Source organism: Papio anubis, chromosome 11, assembly GCF_008728515.1.
Source record: "Papio anubis isolate 15944 chromosome 11, Panubis1.0, whole genome shotgun sequence".
Lineage (NCBI taxonomy): Eukaryota > Metazoa > Chordata > Mammalia > Primates > Cercopithecidae > Papio > Papio anubis.
The window spans coordinates 83,862,480-83,881,675 of NC_044986.1; the positions used below are offsets into that span (position 1 = coordinate 83,862,480).

General features: G+C 38.4%; 2 protein-coding genes and 1 non-coding gene across 5 annotated transcripts in view; 2 read left to right on the top strand and 1 right to left on the bottom strand.

Annotated features, from left to right (window-relative positions):
• LOC116269531 (poly(ADP-ribose) glycohydrolase) overlaps positions 1-12,799 on the bottom strand; it is a 57,679-nt gene extending 44,880 nt beyond the window's left edge. Inside the window, exons 1-2 of the mRNA XM_031652687.1 lie at positions 12,789-12,799; positions 4,723-4,729 (exon numbers count right to left, since the gene is read on the bottom strand). The gene's annotated coding sequence lies outside the window, so the exon portion shown is untranslated. The remainder of the gene's footprint in view (positions 1-4,722; positions 4,730-12,788) is intronic.
• Positions 1-19,196, top strand: part of TIMM23 (translocase of inner mitochondrial membrane 23) — a 37,613-nt gene that overhangs the window by 1,580 nt on the left and 16,837 nt on the right. For 2 of the 3 annotated variants that reach the window (XM_003903616.3, XM_021943239.2), the window contains exons 2-6: positions 1,439-1,497; positions 8,528-8,621; positions 8,850-8,934; positions 11,308-11,366; positions 14,616-14,726. In XM_003903616.3, coding sequence (XP_003903665.1) covers positions 1,439-1,497; positions 8,528-8,621; positions 8,850-8,934; positions 11,308-11,366; positions 14,616-14,726 — 408 coding nt within the window. The remainder of the gene's footprint in view (positions 1-1,438; positions 1,498-8,527; positions 8,622-8,849; positions 8,935-11,307; positions 11,367-14,615; positions 14,727-19,196) is intronic. The other variant, XM_031652689.1, reaches the window with a different exon arrangement.
• On the top strand, positions 10,597-10,797 carry LOC116269586. Its single transcript, XR_004177207.1, has one exon. It is a non-coding gene; the product is annotated as a small nucleolar RNA SNORA74 (small nucleolar RNA).

A 19,196-nucleotide genomic window follows, 5' to 3' on the forward strand; every position in this document is an offset into this window, starting at 1 on the left:
CGCTTCCTTAATGTGACAATATTGTTACCTTAATTTGATTAAGATTTGAAGGTAAATTGAGGGACCAGGGAATGAACACCATTTACTAAACTTTTACAATGTGCTAGCTAGTTTTCTGGGGGCAGGACTATAGTGGTTTTTTTGTGTTTTTTGTTTTGTTTTGTTTTGAAAAGACTCTTGCACTCACAGAGCTTACATAATACTGAGGTAAGCCAACAAACATAAATTAAAACATTACAGTTAGTGGTAAGGGCTGTAAACGGGAATAAAGCAGAGTCATGAGATTGTGATGGAAGCAGGATGCCATTTTAGAACGGGTTAGGGAAAACATCTTAAGGGAGTTGACATTTGAGCTGTGACCCAAATATAGTACAGATGCTTGGGAGGCAAGTATCCAGGAAATTAGCTAGTGCAAATGTCCTGAAACAAAACAAATTTGGTATGTTTAAGGAACAACTCTTAGGCCACTCTGTCTTCATAGTTACAAGGGAGTTGAATCAGCTGACGATTGTGAAATCAGAGAGGTAGGGAATGACAGCTAATGTAGGGTTTTGTAGGTTATGGTAAGGAGTTTGGATTTTCTTAAGAAAAATCACTGTAGTTGCTATGTAGACTGTGAGTTGAAGGGGCAAGAGAAAGCAAGGAGTTAGGTAGGAAGTTGTTGCTGTGAGATATGATGGTTGGACTAGGATGGTAGCAATAGAGATAAGTAACAATTCAAAATATGTGATGAAAATAGAATAAACAGGACTTATAATTGATGAAAAGATCAGAGGCATAGGTGATGCATATATTTGTGAATTAACTGCTGAGATACAGAAGAATCCAAAGATTGATAGGTTTTACTGTTTTCAGTGTTAGTGAATTCAGGTCTGGCCCTCTGAAAGTTTGTATTTTCTTTTGCACAGACCCACATACCTGTGGTAATGACCCAAGGATTCTCACCCTTGCCACAGTAAATCAATCGTTAATAGTAATACGTGAAGGAACTGCCTTGAAATACTTACATACAACATGTACACAGTCAGAAAACCCAACCCAACCACTGTTTTCCCCATGGAATTGATTAGTCTTTTCTCAGTCTTATTTTGCAATTTACATAGTCACCAAGCATTCTTGTAGTAAATTGAAAGAAATTAACTATAAATGGCCTAGGCTACACTTCCTGTAAGTTCAGTTATCTGATCTATGACACTGCGAATATCTTACCTGGTGTAAAAGCCTGAGCCACCAGTGGAAAACCTGGTTTGGGATTGAGGGTCTGAGGATATCCTGAGTCAGCCCCCAAACTGACAGGGAGGATAAAATGGGAAAAAATTTTCGCCTTCAGTGAGCCTTTAAAAATTGCAAACACATGTAACAATCAGGAGCTGGATTAACTCTAACCGAATTAACTTAAAGAATGTTGTTGCAATGTGACATTTTGTTTTCTCTCTAGTAACTGGTATGAACCCTCTGTCTCCTTATTTAAATGTGGATCCGCGATACCTCGTGCAGGTAAGATTAAGATTTTACTAGTTTGGTGCATTATTTTACCATTTAAAAAAAAAAACGCCAAGTGCTATGCTGACTTGAACTATGACATGCACTTTTGGAGGCAGTAAGTTTCTGGTCTCCATTTACCCTTTTTTCCTCACAAACACTAGGAGCTTGGCCTGCATCTCTCTGAAATCAGTTAACTACCTTCAAAGGCTTATTTTTTTAAAACCAGAGCAGAATTAATTTTTGAAAGCACCCCAATAAAGTATTGGGGTACCTAATTACAAAGTGTGTGGGGTTTTTTTGTTGTTGTTGTTGTTTGTTCATTTGTTTTGAGATGGAGTTTTGCTTTTGTCCTCCAGGCTAGAGTGCAGTAGCGCGATCTCTGCTCACTGCAACCTCAGCCTCCCAAATTCAGGCCATCCTCCTGCCTCAGCCACCCGAGTAGCTGGGACTACAGGTGCCCACCACAGTGCCTGGATAATTTTTATATTTTCAATAGAGACGGGGTTTCACCATGTTGGCCGGGCTCCCAAAGTGCTGGGATTACAGACAAAGTGTGTTTTAAAGCTCAGTTTACAATATCAGGGTTCTTTTGACTAAGCATCAAAAGTTTCAAAGAGTATCTTTTTAAATCCAAGATATATTTCCTAATATGTCTTGGATATATTAGGAAAGCAAGGTTGATTTAACACCTGAAAAGTAATGTATTGTGCCAAATCAATTTATAATAAAGCAATCAAGGAAAGAATATAGACCACATGCTCATCTCAGTAGATTCACAAAAATCATTTGACAACATCCAACACCCCCATTTATGATTATAAAAACAAACTAGGCTGGGCGCAGTGATTCACACCTGTAATCCCAGCACTTTGGGAAGTGGGGCGGGCGGATCACTTGAGGCCAGGAGTTTGAGACCAGCCTGGCCAACATAGCGAAACCCTGTTTCTACTAAAAATACAAAAATTAGCCAGGCGTGGTGGTGCCTACCTGTAATCCCAGCTGCTTTAGAGACTGAGGCACGAGAATCGCTTAACTCTGGAGACAAAACTTGCGGTGAGCTGAGATCATGCCACTACACTCCAGCCTGGGCAACAGAGTGAGACCTTATCTCTAAATTAATAAATAAAACTAGACACAGAAGGGGCTTCAGCCTTATAAATGGCATCTAGAGAATATCCAAAGCTAACATAATTTAATAGTGAAAGACTGAATACCTTCTCCCTAAGATCAAGAACAAAGTAAGTATGTTTACTCTCATTTATATTCAGCATTGTCTGACCAGGGCAATTAGTCAAGAACATGAAATGGCATTCAAGTTGAAAAAGAAGTTAAAGTATCTGTTTACCAATGACATGATCTTATCTATAGAAAATCACAAGGGAAATCAGAAAAATCTATTAAAACTAATGATCGAGTTCAGCAAGTTGCAGAATACAAGTTCAATATACATAAATATGTTTCTAGACAGTCACAGTGAACACTACAAAAGTGAAATTACAAAAAACAGTTGATTACCAATAACATTAAAAAGCGAATACTTAGAAATAAATGGACCAGGTGCAAAACATATTCTGAAAACTATAAAACATTATTGAAATTAAGTGGAAAGACACATGCTATGGTCCTGAAAATTTTAATATTAACATGACAGTACTCACCAAATTAACCAACAGATTTAGTGCAGTGTCTGTCAAAATCCCAGCTGGCTTTTTTTGCAGAAATTGACAAGCTTTTATCCTAAACTTCGTACGGAAATTCAGGGGACATTGAATGACCAATGACTTTGAGAAAATAAATTGGAGGACTTGAACTTGTCAATTTCAAAACTTTCTACAGAACCACATCATGATAGTAACATAAGAATAAATCCATAGATTAATGAAATACAGAGTCCAGAAGAAAAACGTTGCTTTTCAACAAGGATGCCAAGATAAGTCAGGGGAGATGTTAGGACAACTGGAACCCATATGCATAAGAATGAAGTTGAACCCTAACCCTGCACCATATACAGAATGTTACCACCAAGTGAATTAAAGACTTAAATGTAAACTAAAGCTGTCAAACTCTTAGAAGAAATCATAGGCACAAGTAGTTGTGACTTTGGATTAGACAGTGATTTCTTGGATGTGACACCAAAAGCACAAGTGATAAAAAGAATGTTGACAGATTGTATTTAATCAAAATTTTAAAATTTTGTGATTCAGACAATACCAACAAGAATGGAGGCCAGGTACAGTGGCTCACACCTGTAATGCCAGCACTTTGAGAGGCCGAGGCGGGTGGGTCACCTGAGGTCAGGAGTTCGAGACCAGCCTGGTCAACATGGTGAAACCCTGTCTCTACTAAAAAATACAAAAATTAACCAGGTGCAGTGCTGGGCGTCTGTAATCCCAGCTACTTGGGAGGCTGAGGCAGGAGAATTACTGGAACCTGGGAGGCAGAGGTTGCAATGAGCCGAGATCACGCCACCACACTTTAGCCTGGGCAAAAGAGTAAGACTCTGCCTCAAAAAAAAAAAAAAAAAAAAAAAGAATGGAAAAAGGCCTGGTGCAGTGGCTCACACCTATAATCCCAACACTTTTGAGAGGCTGTGGCGGGAGGATCACTTGAGCCCAAGAGTTTAAGACCTGCCTGGGCAACATAAGAAGATCCCATCTCTGCGAAAAAATCACAAAAATTAGCGGGGTGTGGTGGTGTGCACCTGTAGTCCCAGCTACTAGGGAGGCTAAGGTGGGAGGATCACTTGAGTCCAGCAGGTCAAGTCTCAGTGAGCGTAATCAAGCCACTTAACTCCAGCCTTGGTGACAGATGGAGACCTTGTCTCAAAAGGAAAAAAAAAAAATTGGGAAAAGACAATCCACAGATTGAGAGAAAATATTTGTGTATTATGTATCTGATAAGGAATTTATATCTAGAATATTTAATTTTTTTTAACTCTTAAAACATTAGTAAAAAGTAATTACAAAATGGGCAAAGGATTTGAGTAGACGTTTATGAAGATGTAGAGATGTCTAATAGTGACATGAAAGCTGATCAGTAACATTAATTAGAGAAATAAAACCACAATGAGATACCTCTTTACACCCATGGGGATCAGTATAATCAAAAAGAAAATAATACATATTGTTGAGGATGTAGGGAAATTGGATTTCTGTACATTGCTGGTGGAAACATAAAATGATACAGCTGCTTTTGGAAAAGTCTGGCAGTTTCTTAAAGTGTTAAAAATAGAGTTACCTTATGACTGACAATTTCACTTACGTATACTCCATACTCAAGAGAATTGAAAACCTCTGCGCACATAAGTTGTGAGTGAGTGTTCCTAGTAGCATTATTCATAATCAAAAAATGGAAACAAACCAAATGTTTATCCACTGATGAATGGATAAAAAAATGTGGCATATCCATACAATGGAATATTATTTGGCAATAAAGAAGTATTAAATTATGCTACAATATAAATGAACCTTTAAAACTTCCTAAATGAAAGAAGCCAGTCACAAGAGACCCCATATTGTGTGGTTCCATTTATATGGAATGTCCAGAATAGGCAAATATATGGACAAGAAAGTAGATTAGTAGCTGCCAAGGGTTGGGAGTAAATGGGCAGTGACTGCTAATGGGTATGTGATTTTTTCGGGGGATGATGAAGATGCTTTAAAATTGATTGTAGTCTTGGTTGCATGACTCTGAATATACTAAAAACCACTGAATTGTACACTCAGTAAGTGAATTATATGGTGCATGAGATACATATCAGTAACTCTGTTTTCTCTCTCTTTTTCCTAAAAGACAAAGTCTAACTCTGTCTCCCAGGCTGGAGTTGCAGCAGCAGCATCATAGCTCACTGTAACCTCAAGCATAGCTTACTGTAACCTCAAACTCCTAGGCTCAAGCAGTCCTTCCACCTCATCCTCCCAGGTAGCTAGGGCTGCAGGTGAACACCACCACGCCTGGCTAATTCTTTTTTTCACATTCTTTGTAGAGATGATGTGATCTGGCTTGTTTGCCCAGGCTGGTCTCTAACTCGTGGCCTCAAGTGATCCTCCTGTCTTGGCCTCCCAAAGTGCTGGAATTACAGGCGTGAGCCACCATGCCTGACTTTTTTTTTTATTATTTATTTAAGAGTTATGCTTAGAACCTTTTATTTCAGAGTTGAATCACTAACAGCATCTGACAGCGGCTGCATTTCTTGTTTGTGTTAAGTGTTCAAATTGAAGCAAGTTGATGATTTGGACCTTGCCAGTTTAAAGCTTCGTTATTTTTGAAATGTTTTTCAAATGTTATATTTTAACATTGGGTGTTCATTGATTTTTTTGCATTAAAAGTGCCCCTTTGTCAATTTACTCAAAATTTCAAAACTAGTTGCATGTATTTTGCTTTAATGTTGAATCTACACTTAGAGGTTGTACTCTAGATCTAGTTACAAATTCAGTATCATTGTGGCCCTGCATTGCTAGGTGGGGCTTATTAAGGTTAGACATAAAATAGTTAGTATCCCCGCAAAAAACTTGTGAATTCATTCTTCATCATGAACATTTATCTTCCATTGGAATTCTAGAGGGACTTCAGACTTAAAAAAGTGTTTTATAAACCTCATCTGTTATTGGAAATAATTAAGGAAACCTTACATTTAAAAATACCTTAATAGAAATTACATTTTGTCAAACTTTTGTTTACACTGTTGAAGGTTAGAGACATCTTAAATAAAATAGTACCTTCAACTCACCATGTCGTGACTTTGGCAACAGCTTTTTTTTTTTCTTGTTTAATAATAGACACAGGGTCTCACTATGTTGTCCAGGCTGGTCTTGAACTCCTGGGCTCAAGCAGTCCTCCCACCTTGGCCTCCCAAAGTGCTGGCATTACAAGCATGAGCCACTGTGCCTAACCAACTTTTATCTGATGCAGTACTGTAGTTTCTCTTACTAATGCTTTTGTATCATCGCTACTCTTAACATCCTCATTAATTGTATCAAGTAATAAATTTTTTTGTTAGCCCAGGTGAACATCTGGTACAAAAATAAGGAAAATTTAAATATTTTTGACATCCATATTGTTAAACACACAAAATTATAAATTAAAAATATTTTTTCTTTTTTTTCTTTTTCTCTAGCAAGTACATTGATACCCATTCTTGGATTTATCTTCTGTGTTAACAAACTCTGGTACTTAGGGGATTTTAGTAATACTAGTGTCCTGGAGTGTTAGCAGGACAGGTTTAACAGGAGCTTTTTAGTAAATCTTCCTTACATTCAACATATTAATATACTTCGATAACAACCTTGTTTGTGTGTTGGACATTTGCTTGCAACCCTTGTTATGTTTTTATTTTTCAGTTGCTGCTAGCAGGAGAATGAGTTGGTGACATGCACTTGTGCTTGCTTGATAATGTTCATCACAGCCTTTTTTTTTTTTTTAAGTTTTTTGTTTGTTTGTTTGTTTGTTTATTTATTTATTTATTTATTTATTTATTGGAGATAGAGTCTTGCTCTGTCACGCAGGCTGGAGTGCAGTGGCGTGATCTCGGCCTCCGCTCCCCGAATTCAAGCAGTTCTCCTCCCTCAGCCTCCCAAGTAGCTGGGACTACAGGTGCATACTGCCACACCCAGCTAATTTTTTGTGTTTTAGTAGACGGGGTTTCACTGTGTTGCCCAGGCTGACCTCAAACTCCTGAGCTCTGGCAGTCCACCCACCTCGGCCTCCCAAAGTGCTGAGATTACAGGTGGGAGGCACCACTCCTGGCCAAGTTTTCTGTTCTTAATTAGTGATCTGTTTCTGGATTGAAGGATGTATATATTTTTTTTCTTTTCAGGAACCATGGCCTGAGAATAAAGGATAATTAGTTACCACATTGAATCTAGCATTTCAAAAAATTCAAACAAAAAGCACAGTTTAATACTAAGTCATTAATTTAAAAGTTGAAGTACCCAAAATTTATAAAACTCTATACAATTATACTATGACATGGGATGTATTCAGTTTTTATTATTGCCCAGCAGACCGTTCTTATGTGATGAGAGTGGATGTGCTTGTTTACTTTTGCAATTTTTGGTGAGGATGTGTACACATGCCAGAAAGAAAAAACCAAGGCAGAACCACAGTTTTCTGATCAGGAATACACTTTTCGGAATCAACGTTCAGTATTTGCCACAAGGATGTAGGAGAATGTTAATTGTCAGTGGTCTTTACTATGTTAAATGTAACACACTATGTGTCTTTGCCAAGAGTGTGACCTAGCCATTGGTGGCTTATTTTAACCATCTTTGCATGGAAAGCTTGCCAAAAATGAGTGTGTTTGTGTGTTTTTTTTTTTAATCCAGCAAGGTGATAGAATTTTGTTTGTTTGTTTTGTCGAGTGTGTTTTTCATAAAGGTGTATTGACTCTTCAAAATTGGTAACCATATTTTGCTCTTAAGAGTGTCATTTCTCAATCTTAGTATTTTGGGTGACCTTCCAGGGGTTCATGCCACAGTTTGTGTATACAATTACTAGAAAGAGGGTCTGTAGCTTTCTAAGAGTATCAAAGGAATATATACTCCTTAAACAGATAAGAATTCTTAAAGGGGGTCATTTGCCCTTGCATAATTGATCCAAACTGTTGTACTTTATTAGTTTTTGCTCATTTTTTTGAACATTTGGCTTTATACATGGAAAGATGCACAATAAATAGCTGCTACAGAATGAAAGTTGTTTGCTTCTTCCAGACTGCTTGTCTATTCTATTCTTCTAATAGCTTTCAGTATTCCTTTCTCTAGAGGTGTCCTTTCTAAACTTAACTTTTGCACAAATCTATCAGATTTAAGTTATGAAGGAAACAGTCTTTAATGAGACTCCCTTCTGAGAACTGTGTTTCCTATTTCATTTCACTTTGATTTAGGTATTACTGTTGCAGAAAGTTTTATTTTTATTTAAGTATAGGTTTGAGTTAATTTAAGGTTTACTCTCTGTGAAAAACTACTTTGAAATGTTAAAAAAGATGACTTTACAAGATTTGTATCTTGAGGGACCCTCAGCTTGGTTTTCATTATTATCCTTTTAGGATACAGATGAGTTTATTTTACCTACTGGAGCTAATAAAACCCGGGGCAGATTTGAGCTGGCCTTCTTTACGATCGGAGGATGTTGCATGACAGGTGAGTGTTACATACTTTTTTCTCAAGTGTGCTCAGTTCAAGTAGTTGAGGGTGCTTAAAATCAAAAGCAGTTAGAATGTTGGTTTCAGGGTTTTTAAAAAATATTTACATTTGTCTTTTTCTATTAAATGAAAAAGAATCAGAAGTGTAGCTATGCAGTTTTGAGTTTCTTTGTTTGTTTTTTAATGTAAAGCTCTCTTATCTGGGTGAATTGTTATGATTTACCAGGGGCTGCGTTTGGGGCAATGAATGGTCTTCGGCTAGGATTGAAGGAAACCCAGAACATGGCCTGGTCCAAACCAAGAAATGTGCAGTAAGTCTCATGTAACCATCTGATGTAGTGATACTTGAATATTAAGCTCTGTTTTGTTGGTTTGATGAGTACACCCTTGATATTATAGATGGTTAGCATAGTTATGTGATTTTTTGTCTTTGTTTTTTAATCTTACTCAAAAGCAACTAAGGAATCGGATTACTGACTCTAAGCTTTTAAAAAGGAGTGATTTTTTGAATCAGTGTCCCTCAGTCAGCTAGTGCTATGCCAGCCTGGCTTCTCAGCTGCACCTGTCACATTCTCCAACCCTGTGTGACATGCTTTTCAAACTGTTGAATTGCCGATGGGAATTTTGCATTGTTTGGGGGCATGCAGATCCATAGGAAATGGTAATGAAGACATAAACAGCTCATGAGAGTGATGGCTCAAGCTGCCATCATTTGACTTGAACTTCTTACTGCCTTGACTTTACGTTTCCGAAATGATGAGCCAGATAAATTTTAAATAAAACTTCTAGAATTAGGGTTAATTCCAAAAGGATAAGACACAGTTTTCTGTTAGAACTTGAAGTTGCAGAAAAGGGAAAGTACAGCTAAAAGGATTGGAAAGTATGTTTTCACCCTTCTTAAGAAGTAAACATGGCCAGTCCCTCCTGATACTCCTTAAACAATATGTTTAGTTTTGCCCATTTTTATGCTTCATATATGCTTCATAAGTATGTATTATTCGATGGCTACTGTTTTTGTTTTAGGACGCTTTAAACTCCGTCTTCCTTTCATATTGTTCAGCCAGCAGATGGCACCAGATGTGCTAGAACTAGACCATGGGAAACTGGAACGCCTGTTACATTGTGGGGTTTTTTGAGAGACACAGCCTTGCTGTGTTGCCCAGGCTGGCGTGCAGTGCCGCTGTCACAGCTCACTGTAGCCTTGACCTCCTGGGCTCAAGTGATCCTCCCACCTCAGCCTCCCAAGTGACTGGGACTACAGGCACGTGCCACTGTACCCAGTTAATTTTTTAATTTTTTGTAGTGACGTGGTCTCACTGTGTTGCTCAGGCTGTTCTCAAACTCCTGAACTCAGGTGATCCTCCTGCCTCAGCCTTCCAGAGTACTAGGATTATAGACATGAGCCACTGCGCCTAGCCCTGTTTTTTATATTCCTGTTAACTGTGTGGATCTCTGTCCATGCTTTGCCAGCCTAGATCCTTCAGTATTTTTATTATTTGTCCTTTGCTTCAATAATATTTTTAACTTTTTGTATTATGGGGAATTTTGAATATATAAAAGTAGACAAAAGACATAGCATAGTGAACACATGGACCATAACCCATCCTCAACCATGGCCAGTTCTATCCCATCTCCTTCTCCTCTCCCATCTTGTTTTGAGACAAAAATCCCAATATCATATTAAATACAAATTTGGAAGTAGATCTAGAAAAGACAACTTAATTCCTTTCTTAAAACGAGTTATTAAAATGCTTGTTAAAAATGAAAAAATAATGGCTGAACTTAAAATACGTTAGTAAATATGTAACATAATTAGAAACAATGTACTTCTGTTTGTAAACTTGACTGATTTTTTAAAACAACCTTTCAGAAGCAATACAAATTTTTGTTTCTGTAGAATATTAATTAAATGAGTTGTTTAATAATTAAACTGAATGAGTTCCCTCACTCTTTGTTACTGTATTTCCATAATTTCCAGCAGTAGTCAGCCATCTGGACAGAACCATTCCTGGAATGGTGTTACACTGCTGGGAGAGGAATGTCTTCTCTTCATCCGGTTGCCTCCATCACTGTTCTGGTGGTGTCTGGCACTGGTGCAAGGCAGGACTGTGCTTCCTTGAGCGTGTGCTGAGCATTCACCTTGGCTGCTTGGTTCTAGTCTGGGAGCAGACCCAGGGTGCTTTCCCCGTCTATCCCAGTTAGATGGCTGATTCCTTCTCTTTAATTCTACTTTATATTCTGTACTTTGATATTCTTTACTTTGATTCTCTTTAACATTCTAAGCATATGTTCCCCTTCCAAAAAGAACCTTTTAGAAGCTAGCTCGTCATAGTTAACAGTGGCATTTTTTACGTGGTTTAGTTTCTGTAAACCTCTGTAAAATACATTCCAGGCTGTCATTCAAAGCCTTACATATATTTAATGTGTATTCATTATATTATACATTTAATAATAAGAGTTTTCCTCAGTTATTGCCCAAAGTCTTGAAAGTTTTAACCTAATTTTCACTTATGTAGAGTAAAAACTATCCTTATTGAAATCTGAGATATTAAGATATATTTTAGAATTTAAAAAATTTTGAGCCTTGGGTCTAGAAATGTTAAATAGCTATTATTATTGTTTTTAAAGGTTATTAGAGAAATAATGATTCTAAATACAGATTCTTTCTCTTTCTGCCCTGGTAGGATTTTGAATATGGTGACTAGGCAAGGGGCACTTTGGGCTAATACTCTAGGTTCTCTGGGTAAGTAGAGATCTCGTTTGATAAATTGTTAAAGAAAGAATGTACAAATATCATGAACAATTTAATCAGCTGATATTCTGGTCCTAGGATATGAGACAATTATGTTTAAATCCATTCCATGCATAATGTAGATACTACTTAGGGAAAGACCATGAACTAACTTATGAAATAATCTCAGGTGCTGATACCATTCTGAATACCATTTCTGAATTTTTAAAATCTTTTGAACACTGCACACTCTCCTTTCCAAGCACAGCACCCAATCATGTTTAAATGAAATCCAGATAATTTAGGTCCAAAGTAAAGAGCTTGGTATATTAGGCAAGGTTCAAGGTCCTGTAGTGATACAAGATACATTAATCCGGCCCTCTTGCTATCTTTTCTTAATAGCCTGTTCATTAGTCTGTTTACCTGAGTAGATTCCAGGCACCTAATTGCCAGAATTGGAATAGGTTCTTTGTAGATAATGAAAACGTTTGCAGTTCTAGGCAAAAGGTAATTTGGTAGTGCCTAATTAGAGCCTAATGCTTTCATACCATATTATGAATGATTGATCACTTGGAATCTATCTCTTATGGCTTAGGTCCTGACATCCACAATTTTCATACTTTATGAACTTAGTTGGAAATCTCAATTTAAATTGTGGCAGATTAAGGAGGGGAAGACATAGAAAATTCATTGATACCATAGAAAAAATGTTTATTATGGCAGAGTAAGGTCCTACCTTGTCACAGAATTTGGAAGCAGTATATCTTCACACTATAAAGCCAGTTTTCACATTTTGGATCCTAAGAGATGGCTGCATTCATAAGTTTCTGATGTCTGCATTCCTCCCACCCTACTACTGAGTCACCCCCCTCTGTTTCTTTTGATTACTTGTATACCTAGTCAGCCCAGCCATCCTTGTCTGCCTAGGACTTCAGAGAAAAGTCCAAGAAACCATGTTCCAATAACCTCCGTCACCCCCCCGCCCGCCCCGCAGTCCTGGACAAACTAGGATGACTGGTCACCGTCTGCATACCCATTGTGGTTATGATCAATAACAATGTTCTGCTCATGATCAGTTTCAGTTAAGTAAGCTGAAGAGGAAGATGAACTTTCATAGACGTATAAAAATACTGCAGTAGAGGAGTTGTAAGGCTGAGCATGGTGTATTGTTGCAAGGGTCAAATGTAGCTATAATTTTGAGAAAGAGCTTAAAAGTTTAACCTACTCATTCCAAATAGGAATCTGTAAGAGCATAGAAGGATGGCTTGGGGGAAGATACTTTAAAATGAAATGGTGCTGGTGTTATAATATGTGAGAATCAAACCTCACATTTTTTTTAAATCTATTTTTTCTTATACTAGAAATATGTATGTGTGTCTTTAATCCAAAGTACAGAAATTATGGGTAGCATATAAATTAAAATTTTAAATATACTTCCTGAGACTTCCTAGTGGTACTTTCTAGAAATAGCTACTATTGATGTTTCTTCTGAGTTCTTCCAGCGTTTCTCTGCATAGCCAGTTAGTCATGTACCATGTGCACATGTCCTTACTTTACTTGTTAGTGAAAATGATTCTTCTGGTTTTTAAGTTACTGTATACCATTATATCAAAAGTTACTCTCTGAATCAGTTCAGATGGTACAAATGCTCTTGATGGTCATTTTATTTGTTGCCAGGTGTTTGCTGTTAGAAACTGTACTAGTGATCATTCCGTGTATATCTTTGGATAAATTTATCTAAATATAATTGCCGTACTGACTTTTGTGTTGAAAAAAACAGTTTTTCCTCTGCTCTCACACTATAACAGTCAACATAGGATATTTCTGTGACCAGTTATGTGGGAATATTTCCCCACATACCAAGTAATGTCTTTTGCAGTGGACACCGGCTGGGTGTCCTCCCATTTCAGTTCTGCCTGGAGATAGCATTAGATCAGCAGGTTGAGCACTCTGTCCCACAAAAATGAGCCCCACTTTGGATACTTCTGATACTGATTGCAAGCCCCAGGTTATTTTACCTGTGCTTCTGGCCAACCAACTTTGTCAGGGTTCCCACAACCCCCTCTTTGGGTTCGATTAATTTATCAGATTGGCTCACAGAACTCAAAGGAACACATACTTAACATTTGCCTACTTATTATAAAGATTTTTTTTTTTTTTTTTTGAGAAAGGGTCTTGCTTTGTCACCCATACTAGAGTGCAGTGGAGCTCACTGCAACCTAGACTTTCTGGGCTTAAGCAAGTCTCCTACCTCAGCCTTTCAAGGAGCTGGGACTACAGGCAACATGCACCACCATGCTAGGTAATTTTTTAAAAAAATTTTTTAGAGAAGTGGGTATCCCTATGTTGTTGCCCAGGCTGGTCTCAGACTCCTGGGCCCATGTGATCTTCCCACCTTGGCCTCCCAAAGTGCTGGGATTACAGAAACTTTGTGAGCCACCACACCTGGCTGGATATTTTTAAAGGATACAGATAAACAGCCCAGTCAAGGAATGCATAAGGTGAGGCCTGGATGGGCCCTGAGTGCAGGAGCTTTCATTTCACTGAAGTTGGGGTGCACTAGCCTCCTGACATGTGGGTGAGTTCTTTCTAGCTTTCCTGCAAGGCCCACAAGTTCAGCTGTCTAGAAAGTCCTCCGACCCCATCCACTTGGGCCTCATGTGGAAAATTGATTGAATAGGCATGACTGAAGCATGGACAACCTTGTAGAACTGTGACTGGACAAAAAGGGCATGCTCTACTACTAACAGACTGGACGCAGAAACCCAGCAAGGCCTGTCTGCCCAGATTCTCCTTGGCCTTTCTGTGCAGCATTTCTTCTTCCTGGGTATGGGGTATGATCTCTTCTGAAATGGGGATCCTATGGCCTGCAATCAGACAAGGTAGGTCATAGAATTTCTTTATGACCAGTTCCAAGACAGAAAGGTGGGGAAAGATTAGAGTCCTGCTGTGAGGAGAAAAGGGAGCAGGTGAAAGGAGGACAGAAGAAGGTCAGAGAGATACTCTGTTTTCTGAGGCTGCTTCTGAGGCCTGAAGTGCCCCAGTAATACAAAAAAGACCTTCACCTTTGTCCCTCTGAAGCTGTTCCAAAGCTGCTTCCAGAACCAAGGACAAATACTTTAATAAGTGATTGTTTTAGTCACTTAGGAAGGGCTATGGGAGTTATGAGCTAGGAACCATGGATGAAAAACCAATATATGTATATCATAATATCGCACTTTATCACTATTTTGTTGCTGAGCACTTCCATTTCCTCTTTAGCTTTGCTCTATAGTGCATTTGGTGTCATCATTGAGAAAACACGAGGTGCAGAAGATGACCTTAACACAGTAGCGGCTGGAACTATGACAGGCATGTTGTATAAATGTACAGGTGAGTACTGTTGAATGGAGAGCCATCTCTTAATACGCTTGAAGTGCGCTTTTTAAAATTCATGGTTTTCAAGGAAACTACACTCTTGCAGTAAAATCTAGTGTTCTAACTTTATGGTTATTTTGGTTTGGTTTGGTTTTTAATTGTGGTAAAATAAACCTAAGATTTACCTTCTTAACCATTTTTTAAGCGTACAGTACGTTAGCAGTATAGTCGCATGATTGTATAGCCAATCTCGGGAACTTTTTCATCTTGCAAAACTGATACTCTATATCTATTAAGCCTCCTTCCAATTTACCACTCTCCTTAGCTCCTGATAATGTCACACTTTCTATCTCTGAATTGGCTGTTTTAGGCACCTCATATAAGTAGAATCATACAATATTTGTCCTTTTGTGATTGGCTTATTTTATGTAGCATAATATCCTCAAGGTTCGTCCATGTTGTTGCATGTGCCAGAATTCCCTTCCTTTTTAAAGCTAAATAATATTCATTCTGTGTATGTATGCCACGTTTTGCATGTGCATTCTTTTATCAAGGGATATTTGGGTTGCTTCTACCTTTTGGCTCTTGTGAATAATGCTGCTACGAATGTGGATGTACAAATACCTCTTCAAGATCCTTTTCTTTTTTTGGATATATACGAGAAGTGGGATTCTTGGATCATATGGTTTGTGGTGGTTTTTTGACATTAAGAGGATAAGATTCTTTTCTGTATTTTTCATTCATTTTAGTTTAGTTTTTTTAATCTTGGACAGACTAAGCAATAGAATATTCAGAATTGGTTTTGTTTTAAACAATAGTTTGACCTGTGTGACATCAGCATATTAAACTATCACAAGACACCCAAGGTCAAAGCCCAGGAATGACTTCCCTGTAAGTCAGTTTAGAGCATCTTACTCGTATGATCATCTTACTCTACTGGGAGATCAACATGTTGCTGTCAAGGGTCAGATAATTCTCTTCAGTGATAAATTTTTACTAGTTTAGAAGCATACGTTCAAGTAATGCCTAATTTAGCTTTTTTATTATGTTGATACATCTTTGGCTACTTAATTTTTATTTTTACCAAAATAATCGACATACATGATTTTTTAAGTCAAGGTTTTTATCTTTTTAACATCTAAAAGATTTTAATGATGTGCGACAGTGTTCTATACGTCTCACCTTAATTCCCTTTTCCCAAAGGCAACTTTTAATTTTTTTTTTCTTTTGATATGGAGTCTCACTGTCACCCAGGCTGGAGTGCAGCAGCGTGATCTCAGCTCACTACAACCTCCACCTCCCAGAATCAAGCAATTCTCCCATCTCAGCCTCCTGAGTAGCTGGGACTACAGGCGTACGCCACCACATCTGGCTGATTTTTGTATTTTTAGTAGAGACAGGGTTTCACCATATTGGTCAGGCTGGTCTCAAACTCCTGACCTCAGGTGACCCACCCTCCTCCCTCCCAAGTGCTAGGATTACAGGTGTGAGCCACCATGCTCAGCTTATTTTAGTATTTTTTTAAAACAGAGTCACTCTTATCATCCAGGCTGGAGTGCAGTGGCACAATCAAGGATCACTGTAGCCTTGACCTCCTGGGCTCAGGTGATCCTCCCATCTCAGCCTCCTGAGTAGCTGGGACTACAGGCACACACCTCCACACCTAGCTAATTTTTTTTTTCCAGAGATGGAGTCTCACTATGTTGCCCCGGCTGGTCTTGAACTCCTGGGCTCAAGCAATCATCCTGCCTCAGCCTCCCAAGGTGCTGGGATTGCAGGTGTGAGCCACCATGCCCAGGCTGCTTTAATTCATTATTTTTTATTTTCATGTTTCTAAATAATATTGTTATCTTGATTTTTCTTGACTTTTCAATCTTACATATAGTCTGTTGACTTCCAAGAGGAAAGCTGTGTTAACTCCTTTAAGAACGGTACAAAATATGCTTTATTTGTACAAATTGTACAAAATACCACCTTTTCTTTGAGGCCTTCTCTTAAACACTGTAGTACATACAGTTTTGCACATACATTTTAATTGTAGGATAAATTGCTAAAAATAAGTTACTTGAGCAAATTATCTGCATGCTTAAAACGTGAATGACTACTACCAAATGACTCTTCCAGTACTTGCTAATCTTTGCCAGTGTTGTCATCTACCATCACTTTTTTTTTTTTTTTTTGAGACAGAGTTTCACTCTTGTTGCCGGGCTGGAATGCAATGGCACGATCTAGGCTCACCACGACCTCTGCCTCCCGAGTAGCTGGAATTACAGGCATGCACCACCATGCCCAGCTAATTTTTGTGTTTTTAGTAGAGACAGGATTTCTCCATGTTGGTCAGGCTGATCTCGAACTCCCGACCTCAGGTGATCTGCCAGCCTCAGCCTCCCAAAGTGCTGGGATTACAGGCGTGAGCCATCGCGCCTGGCCTACCATCACTTTTTTTTAAGGTAGGTAGTGAACTGTTTTAATGTTTTACTTTGCGTTTTCCTGGTTGCTTATGAGAATGAGCACCTTTTTTTTTGTTTAGTGGTTGGTGGCATACCCTTTCTCTATTTTTTTATCATATTGTTGGTTTGATTTGTTGGAACAGTTTATATATTATGGCAGTTAGCACTTTGCCAATTATATATTTTACATGAATTTTTACTTCCTGGAAAATTGTTGATGCCGGTAACAGAAATGTAGAAAGCATCCAGAGGTTCTTTTTGGTATGTGAAGTGTAATTCTCAAGGGCTGGTATTCAATTTAGACATTGATAAATAGAACCTCTTAACAATAACCTTAATGAGAGTTGCCTAATTTGTATATCCTTTTACCTTAAATGACTTTGTTTTTAAGCTGACTTTCTTATGGAAGGAAGACATAGGATTAACAGTTCAGGGTGTTTTGGAGAGGAAGGCATCACCTGTATCCTTTGGTTTCTGAGGACTTATTTCTGAGAATATGTGACAAGGCTGCTCTGAAATTCCTAAGCTTATTGATGATGGCAAAACTACAGCTGTTTCTTTTCCAATAGAGCACTGGTTATTATTGAATAGATTCTCATATGTCACAGGGAATCTAATAACATTTCACATTTTTGGAGAAAATTTATGTAATTCATTAAAGAAGCATTAGACCTGAATTAAAATCACATGAATATCAGAGGTCTACCTTTAAATTAGCCTTTTGGGGCCGGGCACAGTGGCTCACACCTGTAATCCCAACACTTGGGAGGCCAAGGTAGGTGGATCATCTGAGGTCAGGAGTTCAAGACCATCCTGGCAAACATGGTGAAACCCTGTCTCTGCTAAAACACAAAAATTAGCTGGGCATGATAGTGGGTGCCTGTAATCCCAGCTAGTTGGGAGGCCGCGAGAAGAGAATTGCTTGAACCCAGGAGGCAGAGGTTGCAGTGAGCAGACGTCGCGCCACTGCACTCCAGCCTGGGTGATAGAACGAGTCTCCGTCTCAAAATGAAATGACATGACATCATGAAATGAATAATTGAATGCAGGTGGTGCACTCCAGCCTGGCCGATACAGCAAGTCTCTGTCATGAAATGAAGTGATGAAATGAAATGAAATGAAGAAACGAATAATTATATGCCAGGTTTGGTGGCGCACTCCAGCCTGGGTGACAGAGCGAATCTCCATCTTGAAATGAAGAAATGAAATAAATGAAATGAATACTGACATGAAAAAATGAAATAACAAAATGAAGTGCTGGGTGTGGTGGCACACTCCAGCCTGGGCAATAGAGCAAGTCTCCGTCTTGAAATGAAATATGAAATGCCGGGTGAAATGAAATGAATAATGAAATGCCTAGTGTGGTGGTGCACTCCATCCTGGGTAATACAGTGAGTCTCTGTCTCGAAATGAAATGATATGACATGACATGATGAGATGAAATAATGAAATGAAATGAATAATGAAATGCCGGGTGTGGTGGTGCACTCCAGCTTGGCTGATAGAGTGAGTCTTCATCTTGAAATGAAATGAAATGAAAAATGATCAAATGAAATGATGAAATGAAATAATGAAATGAATAATGAAATGCTGGGTACAGTGGCACACTCTAGCCTGGGCAATAGAGCAAGTCTCCATCTCGAAATGAAAAACGAAATGGTGAAATGAATAATGAAATGAAATGAAAAACTGAAATAGATGAAATGAAATAATGAAATGCTGGGTGCAGTGGTGCACTCCAGCCTGGGCGATAAGAGTGAGTCTCTGTCTCGAAATGAAATGAAATGGGATGAAATGAAATAATGAATAATGAAATGCCGGGTGAAATGAAATGAAGAAATATGAAATGAAATGAATAATGAAATGCTGGGTGTGGTGCTGCACTCCAGCCTGGGTGATAGACTCCATTTTGAAATGAAACGAAAGAAATGACATGATGAAGTAAATATGAAATGAAATATGAAATGCTGGGTGCGGTGACTCATGCTTATAATCCTAGCACTTTGGGAGGCCAAGGCGGGCGGATCACCTGATG